The sequence below is a fragment of the Parasteatoda tepidariorum genome, chromosome 5 (genome assembly GCF_043381705.1).
Source record: "Parasteatoda tepidariorum isolate YZ-2023 chromosome 5, CAS_Ptep_4.0, whole genome shotgun sequence".
NCBI classification, from domain to species: Eukaryota; Metazoa; Arthropoda; class Arachnida; order Araneae; family Theridiidae; genus Parasteatoda; species Parasteatoda tepidariorum.
The window spans coordinates 24,500,832-24,515,399 of NC_092208.1; the positions used below are offsets into that span (position 1 = coordinate 24,500,832).

Consider the following 14,568-nt stretch of genomic DNA (forward strand, 5'->3'; position numbering starts at 1 on the left):
AAGTAACACTCTTAGTTTATTGCTCAATATCTTCGAAAAATATGTACAGTAGAGACATGAGTATGATCTCATATCTTAAAACCCGTGCGTGAAGACTTTAAGTACAAGCCCTCTTAAGACCGAGATATACAGAATTTTTTCTGAGCCCAAGCCGAGCCTAGCATGATATTAAATATTACAGATAAAGGCCGAATTCGACGAAAATAAAAAAAACTGACCTTGCAAAGACAAAAGTTAAAAAAAAAATTTTTTTGAAATTTCTTAGTTACGATTCATAATTTTTATAACCTTATGACTAAATCAAACAGATTTCTTTTTACATTTTAATAGTTTTTAAGTACTAAATGATATAAAAACTAAATAACGAGCCTCAGCTCGTGTGCCTGTCGCGCCTAGCTGAGCGCCTATAGTTCGTTCCATGCGTACAAGACTTGCCTTATTTACAAACTTTCTACATAGAAATTTCGAAAGAAAAAAAAAACTAGAAAAAGTGAGAAAGTTTAGATTGTGGGGAGCATCCGTGATCTTTTTGACATTTTCTTGTTCTTCCTCAAGGATACAAAGATCCCCTCTTTATACTTCAGCCACCTGACTTCTCACAGAGGGGTTCGATTAGGGGATGGAGGGTTTCTCCAAGGGGCAACATGACCCCATTCCATTCTGAAAACACACAAGAATGAGGAAAAGTGAAGGTCGTTTGCCTCAGGTGGTAGTATTGCGTCATTTTCACCAGGTAACCCCTATTTGTACCCCCATGGTCGATAAAAACAAGCACGTGGGAGGGGCTCAGCGCTACCATCTGATAATTTTTTTTTCCTCGAATCGTTATGGGAGGGCAGACTTGTGTGGAAACATGAGAATTGGTTCGTTTGTTTTGCAGGGATTGAATTAGCTCGTTATTTAACGTTTCCCTTTCTATTTCCTGAAAAGAATTCTAGAAAGTGATAGAATTGTTTTCGCATATCACGGAATTTTTTTATTTTTTTGTTTTCTTTCTCTAGTTTCGTCATTTCACCGACTTGTTTTTCCATGTGGTCATAAAAAGTTTGCAGGGAAATGCACGAGGCCTTGTTTTGTATTATTCAAAAAAGTGAAGAAAGTAGTAAATCTCTTTTTTCTACTTATTCACACTTTTGCTTCTTCCAAAATCCGTCAAATTAATGCGTGTGTGACAGTGATTCCCAACTTTTTCCTAACTACGAAACACTCTTAATTTATCTAGATTTTGAAACCTAGTGAACCAATGTATCAGAAATTTTGGAACCTATTGAACCAATATATGGCTCAAATAGGCTGCAATCTTTAATATTGTGTTTGGTTGTACCACATTATCGTAGTTCTTAAACTTGATTACATGATTCTATGGTTTAGTTCGACACATTAATTATTGCAGCAAATTTGAATTGTGGTTCAAGGTACAGTTAATATGATTCGAAGCTGTAGCTGTACCCCTTCTTCCATGCTTGTAGCATTAAAATGTGATTTCCTTACTATAAGTTGCGCTCAACATATATTATTGCCTATTAATAGTGCTATACCAAAAAGGCCTTTTCAAAATGGAAATTTTAATGGCCATTAGGTGATCCAGCCTATCTTGTGTATCATATTTAATGGCCAATAGTGGTCTAACGTTAAGTCAACAATTAAAATAAATAAATAAATATTTTTTGTTGTTGTAAATTTGGGTGTATTGTCTAACAGAACGTGCTATAGTCAAAATTAGCGTGATGCCTTGAACTTAAAGCTTATGTTTATAATTAAATGAAAATGCTAATTAATCCAAATGTTTAGTACTGTTCCATGTATTTCTAACACCTAACTGCGCATGGGTATAAAACGCGTATGGGTATAAAACGCGTATGCGTCATTATTTATAAAATTTAAATGGATAAAAATGTTCTGCTGCATATTAATCACTTCTTATAAATTTTACATAAGAATATTTTATAGAGTCTTTTTTCATTATAATTTCATAACTTTGCGCATTATTATAAAACTATAATTATGATATTATGTAATTATACGCGTAAGGAAAATGCATCGCTCCCTGAAAAAAAAAACAACAAATGACTCGACTTAGCTATGCTGTGGACAAATATTCCACTAGGCTTTGTCCTCTCACTTATGTCCGTTGGTTCCTTCCCAAAAATTATCTAAAGCCCGCCCCTCCAAATACACAGTTTATGTGAATTTTATCTTCAAGACATCTCAGATAAAGGCGAGAATCTTATATTTTATTGTTGCCATAAATTTCATGACGATATATTTCGAGGAGTGAGCTCTCCGCCAAAATATTTATGTATTTCTCGTATGCATAAGTGATACTGTATGCTGTAAATTTATATTTAGCAAATATTTAAGTTTTTTTTATGCATTGATTTTATGAAAAGGTACATTGTACTCTTAGTGGTTATTTTGTATTTTTAGAGGTTTAGTATTTTAGTGACATAGAGGTTGACAATGTGATAGCACGAATTCGGGAGAAAGAACATGAAATTGCGCGCTTTGTATTTAAATGATTTTCAAACGTGTTTTTGTTAAAATAGTTTGTTTCAAAATCACAGGAAAGAGAACTTATCAAAAATAAAAATAAATTTTTTTTAGAAGCAATTGTCTGTTCCGCGCAGTATGGGATTTCAGCAGGTATACACCGGTATGTCCGTCTTAAAGCTTTTATGTTCCACTTACAATTGCTTAAAATTTCCCACTTATGAAACTGGTATGTAAAAACACATTAATGATTTTTAAAAAACAAATTTATGTCATTTCCACGAAAAAATTATCCGTAGCTTTTATTTCGTGATGAAAAAAAATCTGATGTCACTGTCGAAATTATTTTCTTGATTCAAAACAATTTTAATGTTTGTCGAACAAGTTTGTGGGTTTCGCTATTATAATCTTTTTTTTCTTTCTGTTTAGTTTCAAGATTTTTTAATACATTTAAATTTTAATATATTTTTTCAAAAGAAAATGGGGGAGAGCTTATTTTGAAACTTATGCAACGTAAATTTGAAAAATTACTAAGTAATACAACTCTATCTATTTAATGACTTGATCTTTTAACTGCCACGGTATATAGGAATATCGCCCCTCTAGCTCGCCCGAAATCATGCCAGTACATTATAAATAGGTGGATTAAATCGATTTCTTACCTCACTAATTTTCCTTTTTTTTCTTTTTTTCTTTTTTTAAACTTTTTCGGAGTCCATTTAGAACACCTCTAGATATCATCTAAATCCAGCTAATTATTTTATTTTATTTGCAATTTCGGCATTTCAAGTTGAAAGTTCCATCACGGTCAAGTTTTGGGAATTTCACCACATGGGCGTTTTACAGAATCAAAAGCAGAATCTTAAAATTTGTGTTTAAAAAACAATAATTGCATACTTAGAGCAGAATATATTCTCATTTTAAATTTTATGGAATTAAATTGAAACTTAACTATTCCTATATACTAGTTGTCTGTGGTAACTAGCTTGGACTCCTTTCAACAAGATCTTGTATAACCCATAAACTTTAATGTCAAACCTTTAATATATTTATTGCGCCAAATCTTGAGTATCGTATAATATACATGTATATGTTATTCTTGAGATAGGCAAGATTCGTCACCAATAATTGGTATGACAGCATGCGGCTCCATAGCATGTTTAGATTTTCTACACCAATTGTAAGAAGGACAGTGTCTGAGCTAGTAATTCTCTCTCCAAACTTCTACACCTCAGCCAACGAGATGACTTATGGCCACGACAGATTTAACGTTCACCTTGAAAACTATAATTGAAGCTATGCTTTCTTTTAATGAATCTGGGGTATCTAATATCCAAACCTACCTGGGATTTTTGAGTACCTACCAAATTACAAATACCTTAGTGGCCACTCATGACCTCTCCCGTCGTTCTAAATATAAGGTTCGATAGATACTTCCCTATAAGGCTAACGCAGGAATGATTAAATAGACATTTAAATTGGCACTCAGTACTCCATGAATCTGGGAATGAATCCATGAATCTCATGAATCTGGGGTATCAAATACCCAATCCTACCTGGGGCTTTTGGGTACCTACCAAAATACAAATACCTTAGTGGCCACCTTGGCCTCTCCCGTCGTTCTAAATATAAGGTTCGATAGATGCTTTCCTACAAGGCTAACGCATGAATGATTAAATAAACATTTAAATTGGTACTCAGTACTCCACTCAGAACTCAGTACACTTTCAGAAAATTATTATTTTTCTTTTTATAAGAAAAAAGGCCAAAATGGCAGCTAGTGTTAAGACTGAATTTTGTTGTGCATGCTAAAGTCTGTCATAACATTTGTCTCTATGTTTGTGTGCTTGAATAAAAGATTAAAGTCACGCGATACTGAAAATCACTCAATGGACGTATTGAAATTAATGAGCGACAGTGGAAGAATATAAAATAAAAAAATAGGCATAGAAAAAAACATCTTTGGGTTTTATTGTTTAAGAAGAATGTTATTCTATTATTCTAAAAAAGAAGCTTTTCAGTCAATCCAAAACATTTTTTAACTTTATTTTTTTCCCTACCTTACCATATGGGTATAACAAAACTTTCACTTCTACCCAAATAGATGAGTCACTAAACTGCAGCAGACGATATTTATTTCTTTTTTATTTTAATTGCAGGTGGTGGCAGCACAAACTCATGTGGTCAAACCTCGAGGCAGTTGTGACATGAACGAAAATGCCTTATGTGAACCAGGCAAGACCGACCTGGGTCTGAGTGAAGACAGGGTCAATGCGGGTCAACCTCTCGAACAGGTTATAGAACAGGTGAGTCCATTTACTTCGGGAGAATATAAAAAATAAATAAATAAAATGTTATTGTTTTATTATTCAACTTTCTTTTTGACTTTCTAGAACTCAACTTTCTCTTTTGATCATTTTTTTTTCATTAGTTTTCCTATTAATCCCTCTTCTCGGAAATATGTCCGCTTTTAAAACCGGTTTTATATTAAAACCGGACGGTTAATGTATCGTATATTTGGATTGAACGCTTTATTTAAGATGTGTGGTCATTATTTGGTGATTTACTTCTAAAAACAATTAATTGGATCCAAAAGATATATTTTATTTTATTTTTTAAAATCCCTTAGCCCCTTAACGCAGGCGGGGAACTGGTGTCCTTTTTACATAGATTTTTTCTGACGTTCTAATTACAAGAACAAAAATATTTCGTCTTTTTTTACCATACAGGCTAAAAGTTACTAAAAAATTCCGTTAGATTATTGGAATTATTTTTGTACTAAAATATAAAATAAAAAAATAAAAAGTAGTTTTAGTCTTTTTTTTTTATTCATGTTCAAAATTTTATCAATAATTGATTTCGTAAATTTAAAAAAAAATTCAATGATGAATTACTGTTTATCTTAGATTTAATTAATGGCAAATAAGTGCAAATTTGAAAAATTATTGCTTGGAATATTTTACATTGAACGCAGAAAAACTCTCATGTGTTTCATGCATTATTTCATAACCATAGATTATTAAAATTCTGAATATATTATTTACCATATATTTTGATCTAAGTTAATAATGAAAATATGTTTAATAAAAATTCTGCGCCAAAGGGATAATATTAAAATAAAACCTTTAACTTTTAATTTAAAGTGGGTAAAGAAATACTCTTTTTGTTCATAATAAATTGATAGAAATTTATTAAAATAATAAAGCAATTTAAAAGTTAAAGAAAATTCAAAAAACTAATTTTGGCAATAACTTAATTTTTTCTCTCAAAAGTAGATAAAAATGTTTATAAGTTTTTTTTTTCTCCCATTAATTTTAAAATACTTTTAGCAATTTTAAATTTCACGGCTCTGTTAAACAATTGGCACTTTAATCGTTCTCGTAGAATGCATCATTTTAAGATAGTTTTGTTTGTAATTTCACGCTCATATTGCATTATCAGGGAAATCCAAGGCAAGCTATCTCTTCTTCTAGTATGATATCTGAGTGGAGCGAGGTCAATTTCATTCTGGCCATTATTATAATACCTTCGCTGCCCTTGTCCACTTGCATTGACTCTTTACAAAACCTTCGGCCAGCATATTTCTGGAGTTCGAATTCGGTTTTGTTCTTTTCTCCATCGTTTTATTGTTCTTCTTTTTCTTGTTTGCACCTAATATATTTGTAGAATGAAAAACTATTTAAGAAGTAACACATCCGTTCTTTTTTTAAAAAAATAATGGCGGATGCTGTTCAGGATTAAGACATTTCGGGATTGTTATTTGTTTTTGTTGAATGTCAAGGATTATTCTAGTATGTCAGCTTACTTGAGGAAAAATTTAATTTAACCTTTTTTTTACGTCCGAAATGTTATTTGATGATATATTTGATATTAAATATTTGATAATGATGTCCAAAAACTGTTGTGAGTTTGTAAGAATTACTCATGATTGTTAGGTAGGACTCTCTATGATTATTCTGAAAATGGCGCAAAACATCTATATTGTGGAAAACCGCAGTTTTGAGAAAACGAAAAGCGTTTGAGGTCTAATTTTTTAATATTTAAAAATTTTCTCCAATGTTGCATTTTTCATACAAGTTTGCAAAATGATATGAACAAGGCATTGATTTTGATAATTATCATCTTGGGGAAAAAATGTCGCCAAATTGAAATTTTTTTTAAAAGTGAGATAACTTTTAAAATACGTAAGTTATTTATCCGTTCTAAAGCTCTCAAAATTCTTCAAGGCAAGAGGACATATATAGTTGTTTTTCAAGTGTAGATACTTAAACTGTATATTTTTTATTTTCCTTGGCGAAATAAGTGCTACGAAAATCATGTTAAACCGTAAAAAATATTACCTTATCCATGATTCCCTTCTCAAATTTTAGATAGTAATTTTCGTAGGAAAAAGAAGTATACGAGTTCTCATCCAATTATAAATAAGCTTTTTGTTAAAGTATGAATTTTTTTCTTCATCAGCTGACTTGAAATGCCTACACTGGGACGAGCTGAGCGGATAAGTCGAATCAAATCTTTCAGACTACCATCTATTATCGTACGGATACAGGAAATTAGAGAATAGTTTAGTGTACAGTGTGCTTAAAAGAAAAAGAAAAAAGAAAAAAACGAACTACCCTGATAGAATATACGACTTTTTAAAAATTCTATGGCCGCGATGGCTCAGATAGAGCGTTCGTCAGTGCTGACGTAAAATATCTTCATCGGTAGACGTATCAATAAAATAATATCAGTTAAGGGTATCCGAAACGTTTTGTTATTTTATTCGTATATTAAGATTGAACTAATGCTAACTTGGAGGGGGAAGTTTAAGAAGGATTTCTTTGGCAAAAGTACTGATCTTAAGCCATTTTTCTATGAAGTGATTCCTCGTCTATTATATGTGCGTCAATTGAAGGTTTTATGGTTTTTATTTGTCCATCTATTTTCTGGTGATTCTTAAGAAGGGAAAACAATGTCTTTTTGATCTCTGTCGTAATAGAAATTTCTTAACTCACTAAACATGTTTTAAATATTTCTCAACACTTAAAAGCTTAACGAAATTTCAGTGGTAAATCCATTACGTAATAATTATATATTATATTTTTAAACTGCTACGCATGAAACATGGCCTAATGAACAAAAAGTTTACTATTGTAATTACAGGATTTTTCTTGCTTTAAGGAAAGAATTGACTTCCTGGTTTAAATCTTATTCTCAGTTCTGAAAGGGATTTATTGCGTTAATCATATTTCTTAACTAAGAAATGTCTTAAAAAACTGAAACGGATTGAAATTTTTGACTTTCTAATAGTTCTGTATGCTATTTTTGTACAACCGATTTGCTTGTTTTTGTAATGCGGTTTTCTAGAAGTTGGCCAACATGTTCCTTTTTTGTATTTTTATTTCAAATAAAAATATTTGAAACTTTTTAAGGCTTCTTCGTGGTTATGTTTAATTTTATCTTATGGTGAATGGATGACGTCATCCATTCACCCTTCCCTCCTATTGGCCGTTGCCCTAACCCTCTTGTGACGTCATATTTCTATATATATTTACTAGATTTTCTACACCANGTTGCACTGATGAAGGTTGCCCTTTGAGCATCCGAAACAGCTGTCTGCTTTTTCATAGATTTTTTGTGCTCTTAAACGTTGTTTTACCTTACTTTGTATTTCAGCACAAAGGTCGCCCTTGTGTGTATTTTGTTATTATCTCTGTTTATATCAGGTTAATTTACGCTGGTTCAAAATTTCAGAAATAGAATTTGGCTATCAAAAATTTCTTTCAAGTTAAAGTTAATTTCCTATTCCTTTTTTTTAATTAATGACCCATAATATTCAAAAGTTATCTAATTAATGCAATTTCATAATTATGATTACAATTATTTCAAATTCATTTTACAACAAATGTCTTGTCTTTTAATAAAGAAATTTTATGTTGCATTATTTGTTCAAAAACTCGGAATCTAACTTTTATTAGTTGAAAACGTTGGAAACAATTTACATAAACCTACCTAATATATTTACATAAATCTTCTTGAAGAAAGTACGGAAATTTTTTATTTGGGAAATGAATGTTGTAGTGTTACCATATTTTGAGAAATGTTTCGAAAAAAATGCCTTACAAATGCTTTATATCAATAGATTTTTAAATAATTTGGAATTTTCAATTTTTGAAAAAGTAGCCACTATTAATAATTCCTCTACTTGGCTCTGGACGGTATCAAAATTTCCCAATTTTGTCCTAAATTAAGCTGAGACCCGTGACCCTCAATGATGATTGCATAATTAAATTTGAGAGTTGCGATTAAGAGTCTATTTCCCATAATGTCTTGCTTCAGCTTGTAACATATTGTGTTCCAAAATTCGACCGACATATTCAGAGGGTTGATAAAAGGCATCAAGAGGATGAAAATTTGTCATTAAATATGGGATAGCAAACCATGTTCAGTGGATGAAAATCTCGAAAACCCCATGCAAGCTTCGACGGCATCCATAGATTCAGGCACCCGCTGATATTATTGGACTATCTACAATGGCATAAAAACAATTCCCACACGTGCTTGAAGATGCCATGTGAGCTTTGATGTCTGTCGACATTTTTTCAGGTTGGTTTACGATCCCATGTTGTAAAGTATGTTTTCATCTTTGAATTTGTCGGACAAATTTTGGAAAACCCTTATTTTGGAATCCACTGAAATGGATAGTAAACATGCTCGTATAACACATCTACAACTTTTTTTTAAAGCACCAGAGTATTCCGATTGGTTATTGTTAAACATATGGCACCAAAAACATAAATTTCGGATTCAACACCATTTTGGTAGCTTCAATTCATCATTAATTTTATTAGTTGGAATTAATCCTCACTGTAAAATTTTCTCATACTTCAAATACAATTCTACAACCTAACTTTTAAGCCACAACACCTTAACCTTAGTTGCATAATATTTACCTAGTCGCAGGGGGCGATATTGCCAATACTGGCTCAAACGCCAACAACTCCAAACTAACTGAAATACATAGCTTAAATAAATAGAAAAAAGCTTAAAAATCAAGTCAGATATTGTTATTTTTATACTATTTTCATATGTGTGTAAAATTGTTGACATTCCGTTCGTGTCTATCAAAATATTTTCGAGCTTTAACGCAGATCCATTTATTTAATCCATTTTTAGTTAGGTCACCCGAACTTTCTAATTTGTTTTCACTCTATTGTTTGCTCCCGATTGAGCAAACCATTTTCATAATGCATCTCAAAAAACATGTAGAACCCTCCACAACTTCCGTATCATGGCCTCGGAATGGCTTTCATCTGCTCAATCGCGTACAAATAACATCTGCAACTGTGTCGTGGCACACGACGTCATAAATAAATAGTAACATCCGTCTTTTGTTCTTTTTTTTCGAATAATTACGACACTTTCTCTTGAAAGAAAGAGGCATCCCTTCTATTTTTATAGTCTCTGTCTACCGAGTAGCACACTCAACAATATGCACGCGCTCTCTGCACGCCACCAACACCGGAAGTGCTAAGCTCCCGCTACACTTTGTTATGGTAGCCGTAGAGATGGTAATTGTTTTGCTAACGACAACTTCTTCTGAGACGCGAAGAGTGAAGAACATACTATTTAGTTAGAAAGCAACCGAACCAACTATTTAACTGGATTATTTAAACTATTTCAACTCATTTGTTATGTGCTGATTTTAGTAAATTATTATTATTTTCCCCCTCTAATTTCACATTCCTTTTTAACTCCGCATCATTTATTTTTTAAGATAGATACAAAAAATATTAAGATTTTAGAACACTTACTACTGCTTTTAAGCAATATATGGACTTCATCACAACTCTGCGCTCGAATCGATGATTTGATTGGCTTGGTAACAGCTCCAGAACTTTGATTGGCTTATCTAAATCTCTCGGTATAAATTGACCAATGAAATATTCAAACGCGATCACGGTAAAAGTTTTGGATTGCTAGTCTGAATTTACCATAAGTTTTAACATGCTTAAAGAACAAATGGTTTCGATCACTGAAAATCAAAAATCTTATTACAATCGTTAAATTGAATTAGAAGTTTAAATGCAGCAAATAGTTTTTTTAATTAATTATGTTATTAATATTTATGTCAAATCAAATTAAATATATAATGAAGCTTGTGACAGCAATGAAGAAAGTTGTTACCCATTCGTTTCGTATAATTAGTTTAGTATAACGGAATAGGTTGAGCAAAATCTTGTCTTTGGAAATGTTTATTGGTAATGGTAATTGTTCATGAGGCAAAGTCACTTAGTGACCAAAGTACTCCGGGAACTTCTTTTCAAACTTCTTTCTTTTCAATTACTTTTTAATTAGAGCATGTGATTCATAAAATTTTTCAACTAAAGTCATCAAGAAATGGAGTTTAAAAAAGCATTTTAAACTCTTCAGATGTTAGGCATATTAACACTGCTATATCTTAAACTCAAACAGACTTGGCGCAAAATAAATCTTATCGATCACGGATTTATGCCGCCAAAAGTGGATCCAAGACAATCCCTATCTAGTAGGTATTAAAAAAGCGTCGATACTCGTGAATAGGAACATCGTATTTTACCCAAGTAAAAAAAAAAAAAAATGATATGAAGAGTACTTAGTTTATGTTAGGAACGAAAAAAAAAAATTTGTTTGATGGTCGATCACATTGATGAAGGTTGAAAGCGAAGATAACCAAAATATACAAATATACGCCACCTATTAATTATTATTTTTTTTCCATCTTACGTAGGTTTCAGTTTTGGCGCATTCTGAAATAAAAAATTGTTCTATTGACCTGGTGACCTTCAACATTATTAGACACGTGATTGCATTAAATGAGAAATAAGGTAGGGGGACTTAAAAAGAACAAAAAAAAAATAACGCGATTCAAATTTCGCGTTGGCAGAACAAAGGAAGGTGAAAGTCAGGTCCTACACATTTTATTATCGTTATTACAGTTCTTTTTTAGAGAAACAAATTTATAGAAACTTTCATTAATATCGCTTTAAAAAAATAGGCGGGAATCCATGCTTAGAATTTCGAAGTGATGTTTCGTTGTTTCGCCCACTGCACAAAATTGTTCCACGAGCCTTTGTTAATGTTCCTCTGATTTTTTAAAAATTATTTTGAGTATAGAATACTCTAAATAAAACTAACGAAATATTTAATGTATATAAATAGTTTATTTTGCAGTATATTGCACAATATAAAAATATCAGTTTTGAAGAGCATATTACAAAATGCTCGTTCATTTTTACTGTTGATGTTACAAAATTTTAATCTTAGGTATTACTTTTTAGATAAAAAGAAATGTCTCTTTCTTCTTTGTTTTAAATCCTTCGCTTTCACTGTTGTCAAAATAAATTTCATTTTTTTTATCGAATTTCATTGCTTTTACTATTTTTTCCAGAGCTTTTTTTTAATTAAATATTCTATGAAAGTTTCTTTTTTTCTTCATAAAAATAAAAATAACTTCTACCTAGTCGCAAAGTGAAAAAACAAAGAAAATATATCTTAAGGGCAAATCACTAATCTATAATACCTAAAAAATTCTTAAAATAAGGTTTATTTCAGCCATTAAGCAGCAAACAAGAAATTAAATAAGAAAATATGGGAGTAAATAAGAAAATATGGAGAGTAAATAAAAAAATAAAATAAAATAAATATGGGGAGTAAATAAGAAATTAAATAAGAAAACATGGGGAGTAAATAAGAAAATATGGGGAGTAGGAGAAAGTGAAAAATCAGAGAAGTTCGTATACTTGAATATTAAAATACAAGGTTGAGAAGGCATAAGATCAGTAAAGCACATTTTTTCTGGAATCCTCAGTTATTAATTAGGGTCTTCGAAAAAGGATCGTGTACTCATGATTCGAGGTGAATGAGGATACTCATAATTTTAATTTAGCATTTTTATTGCCGTAAACAGTAAAAAAATAAATAAATAAATAAAATAAGATTTGTGTTTTTTTTAACGAGATACAGAATGCGACAAATGTTTTCTTTATTGATTCAATCAGCTCAAGAACTTTTCTGGCCTCACAAAATTCATTCATTAAAAACTAATCGAATTTGTTCCATTTACAGTGGTTTAAACTAGTATTTGAGTTATAGCGCATAAATTTAGTTAAAAAGCGGTTATTCATTATTTTCGTTTAAATCACAGGTCGGTGTTAGGGTCAGTGAATGAATACCAATGCCATTCAATCGCAAACTTTTTGGCACCAACGCCGTATGTACAATTTTCGTTAAGAATGTTTTTTGTTATTACAATTAAGTAAGTAAGGATTTTATGATATAATATACCTCCTTTAACTTCTCATTCTAGTATATTTTCTTTTTAATGATTTATCTTTTTTTTTAAGAAATAGATTAAATTTTAAATAACAAAATACGAATTAGGATTAATAATTTTTCATAAATGGAATCTATCAAATGAAAATAAAGGCATGTACAAGTTAAATTGAGAGAATATTATGTCTGAAGTTAGTGTTCTTTTATAGCTTAATATTCCTACATACTTTAAATAATTTTTAACTTTAATTTAAGTAAATTCTTTGATTTTTTTTTCAAAATATAAATGAAATAAATCAGGTAAGAATCAGGAATTTTTTTTTCCACTTTTTAAATAGGGGGTTGATAAGAGAATTATAAAAATTTAGAGGTCGATGATCAAAAGATTTTATCTGCCCTAAAAAAAAAAAAATTTTTTTTTTTCTTCAGAAATAAAGGCTTTTCCTTATTTTTTTATTTTTATTTTTAGAACTATATATTTTTTTTTACGAATTGTTTTCATTTTAGAGAAAACCTATAGACTTGCTCTTAAATTTTTTAACTTCACAAAAAAAGAAGTAAATAACGTTACTAATAATAAACGTACAAAAATAAGAAACAAAAAAAAATTATAACAACAAAGAGAATTAAAACAGTTTGTTTTGTCAGTTGTTTGTTTATCTTTATTTATGTACAGTTAGGAGGAAAAAAAATAAATAAAACAATTATCTTCGAAATAATCGTTTGCTCATATCAAATTTCTGACTAGATAAACTGATTTTGACATACACTCAATTCAAAGTCGTTTCGTAGTTTAAATTACAACATTATTTACTATCTCTTTCTTCTCTATGTAACTATTTCAGCCAGATTATCCTTTTTAATTCCTGACTGTCGTCAATTAATGTAGGAAGTTAACACCATTACATTAAATCTCCTACGTTTCACTTGACAATGACGAGACTAGCCTTGACTTTGACCGTCTGCCTTTAAATGATGAGCATAATTATGACCCCTGGCGGAAAAACAGATGTACTAATTCGCTTGATTCAGCTGTTTTTAGGAATTTTAGAGCGTGTAATCATTCTGTGGAAGGCGATAGAGATTGACCTGGTTTTTAATTACTTTTTGAATAATTTTCAAATCTAATCTGATCATATTTATATTATTTATGTCAATATAGAATTTGTGAATAATGGTTATTAAAAAAGCATTTTTAGTGTAAAGTTATATGAAATCTTGATTAAATATTTATTTTTCTTTTATATTAGTAAAAAAAAAAATTTTTTTTTTTTTGATTTATTGATTTGATTTTTTAAAACGGTGCGGAAATGTGGAAATTTATTGAAAGAAAGCAGGTATTAAAATATTCGGAAAACTTTTCAATATAGTTCGTGAAATTAACTTATTGCTTTTTTATCAAGAGCTTCTTTTTCTAAGCTGTCATTTTTTTTTTTTTTGAAGACCCATGTTAGTTTTTATTTAATTCTTAATCTAAGAGAAATTTTAAAATTTCACGGAATTCAAGGTTTTGTAGTTCAAACTTTTGACAAAACTGAATTGTTAAGTTTAGTTAAAAACAATGGCTTCCGCTAAGCGAATGAAAATATTCTATTTTTTTAATTGTCTCCGATTTGAAAATATAATTTTAAAAAAATAGAAATTCGAGCTACGTAATTTGTATAAAATTGTACTAATTTAGGTTCATGTGGAATGTCGTATTTTTAACCCCAACCATATACCGGCAGTCAGATATGTAGACATACACAGACACACATACATTCTTTATTTTATTATATATAT

At 30.4% G+C, this 14,568-nt stretch overlaps 1 protein-coding gene across 1 annotated transcript in view; it reads left to right on the forward strand.

The window, feature by feature from the left end:
* LOC107454846 (epithelial splicing regulatory protein fusilli) overlaps positions 1-14,568 on the forward strand; it is a 108,872-nt gene that overhangs the window by 50,758 nt on the left and 43,546 nt on the right. The window contains exon 2 of the mRNA XM_016072171.3: positions 4,650-4,796. Coding sequence (XP_015927657.1) covers positions 4,650-4,796 — 147 coding nt within the window. The remainder of the gene's footprint in view (positions 1-4,649; positions 4,797-14,568) is intronic.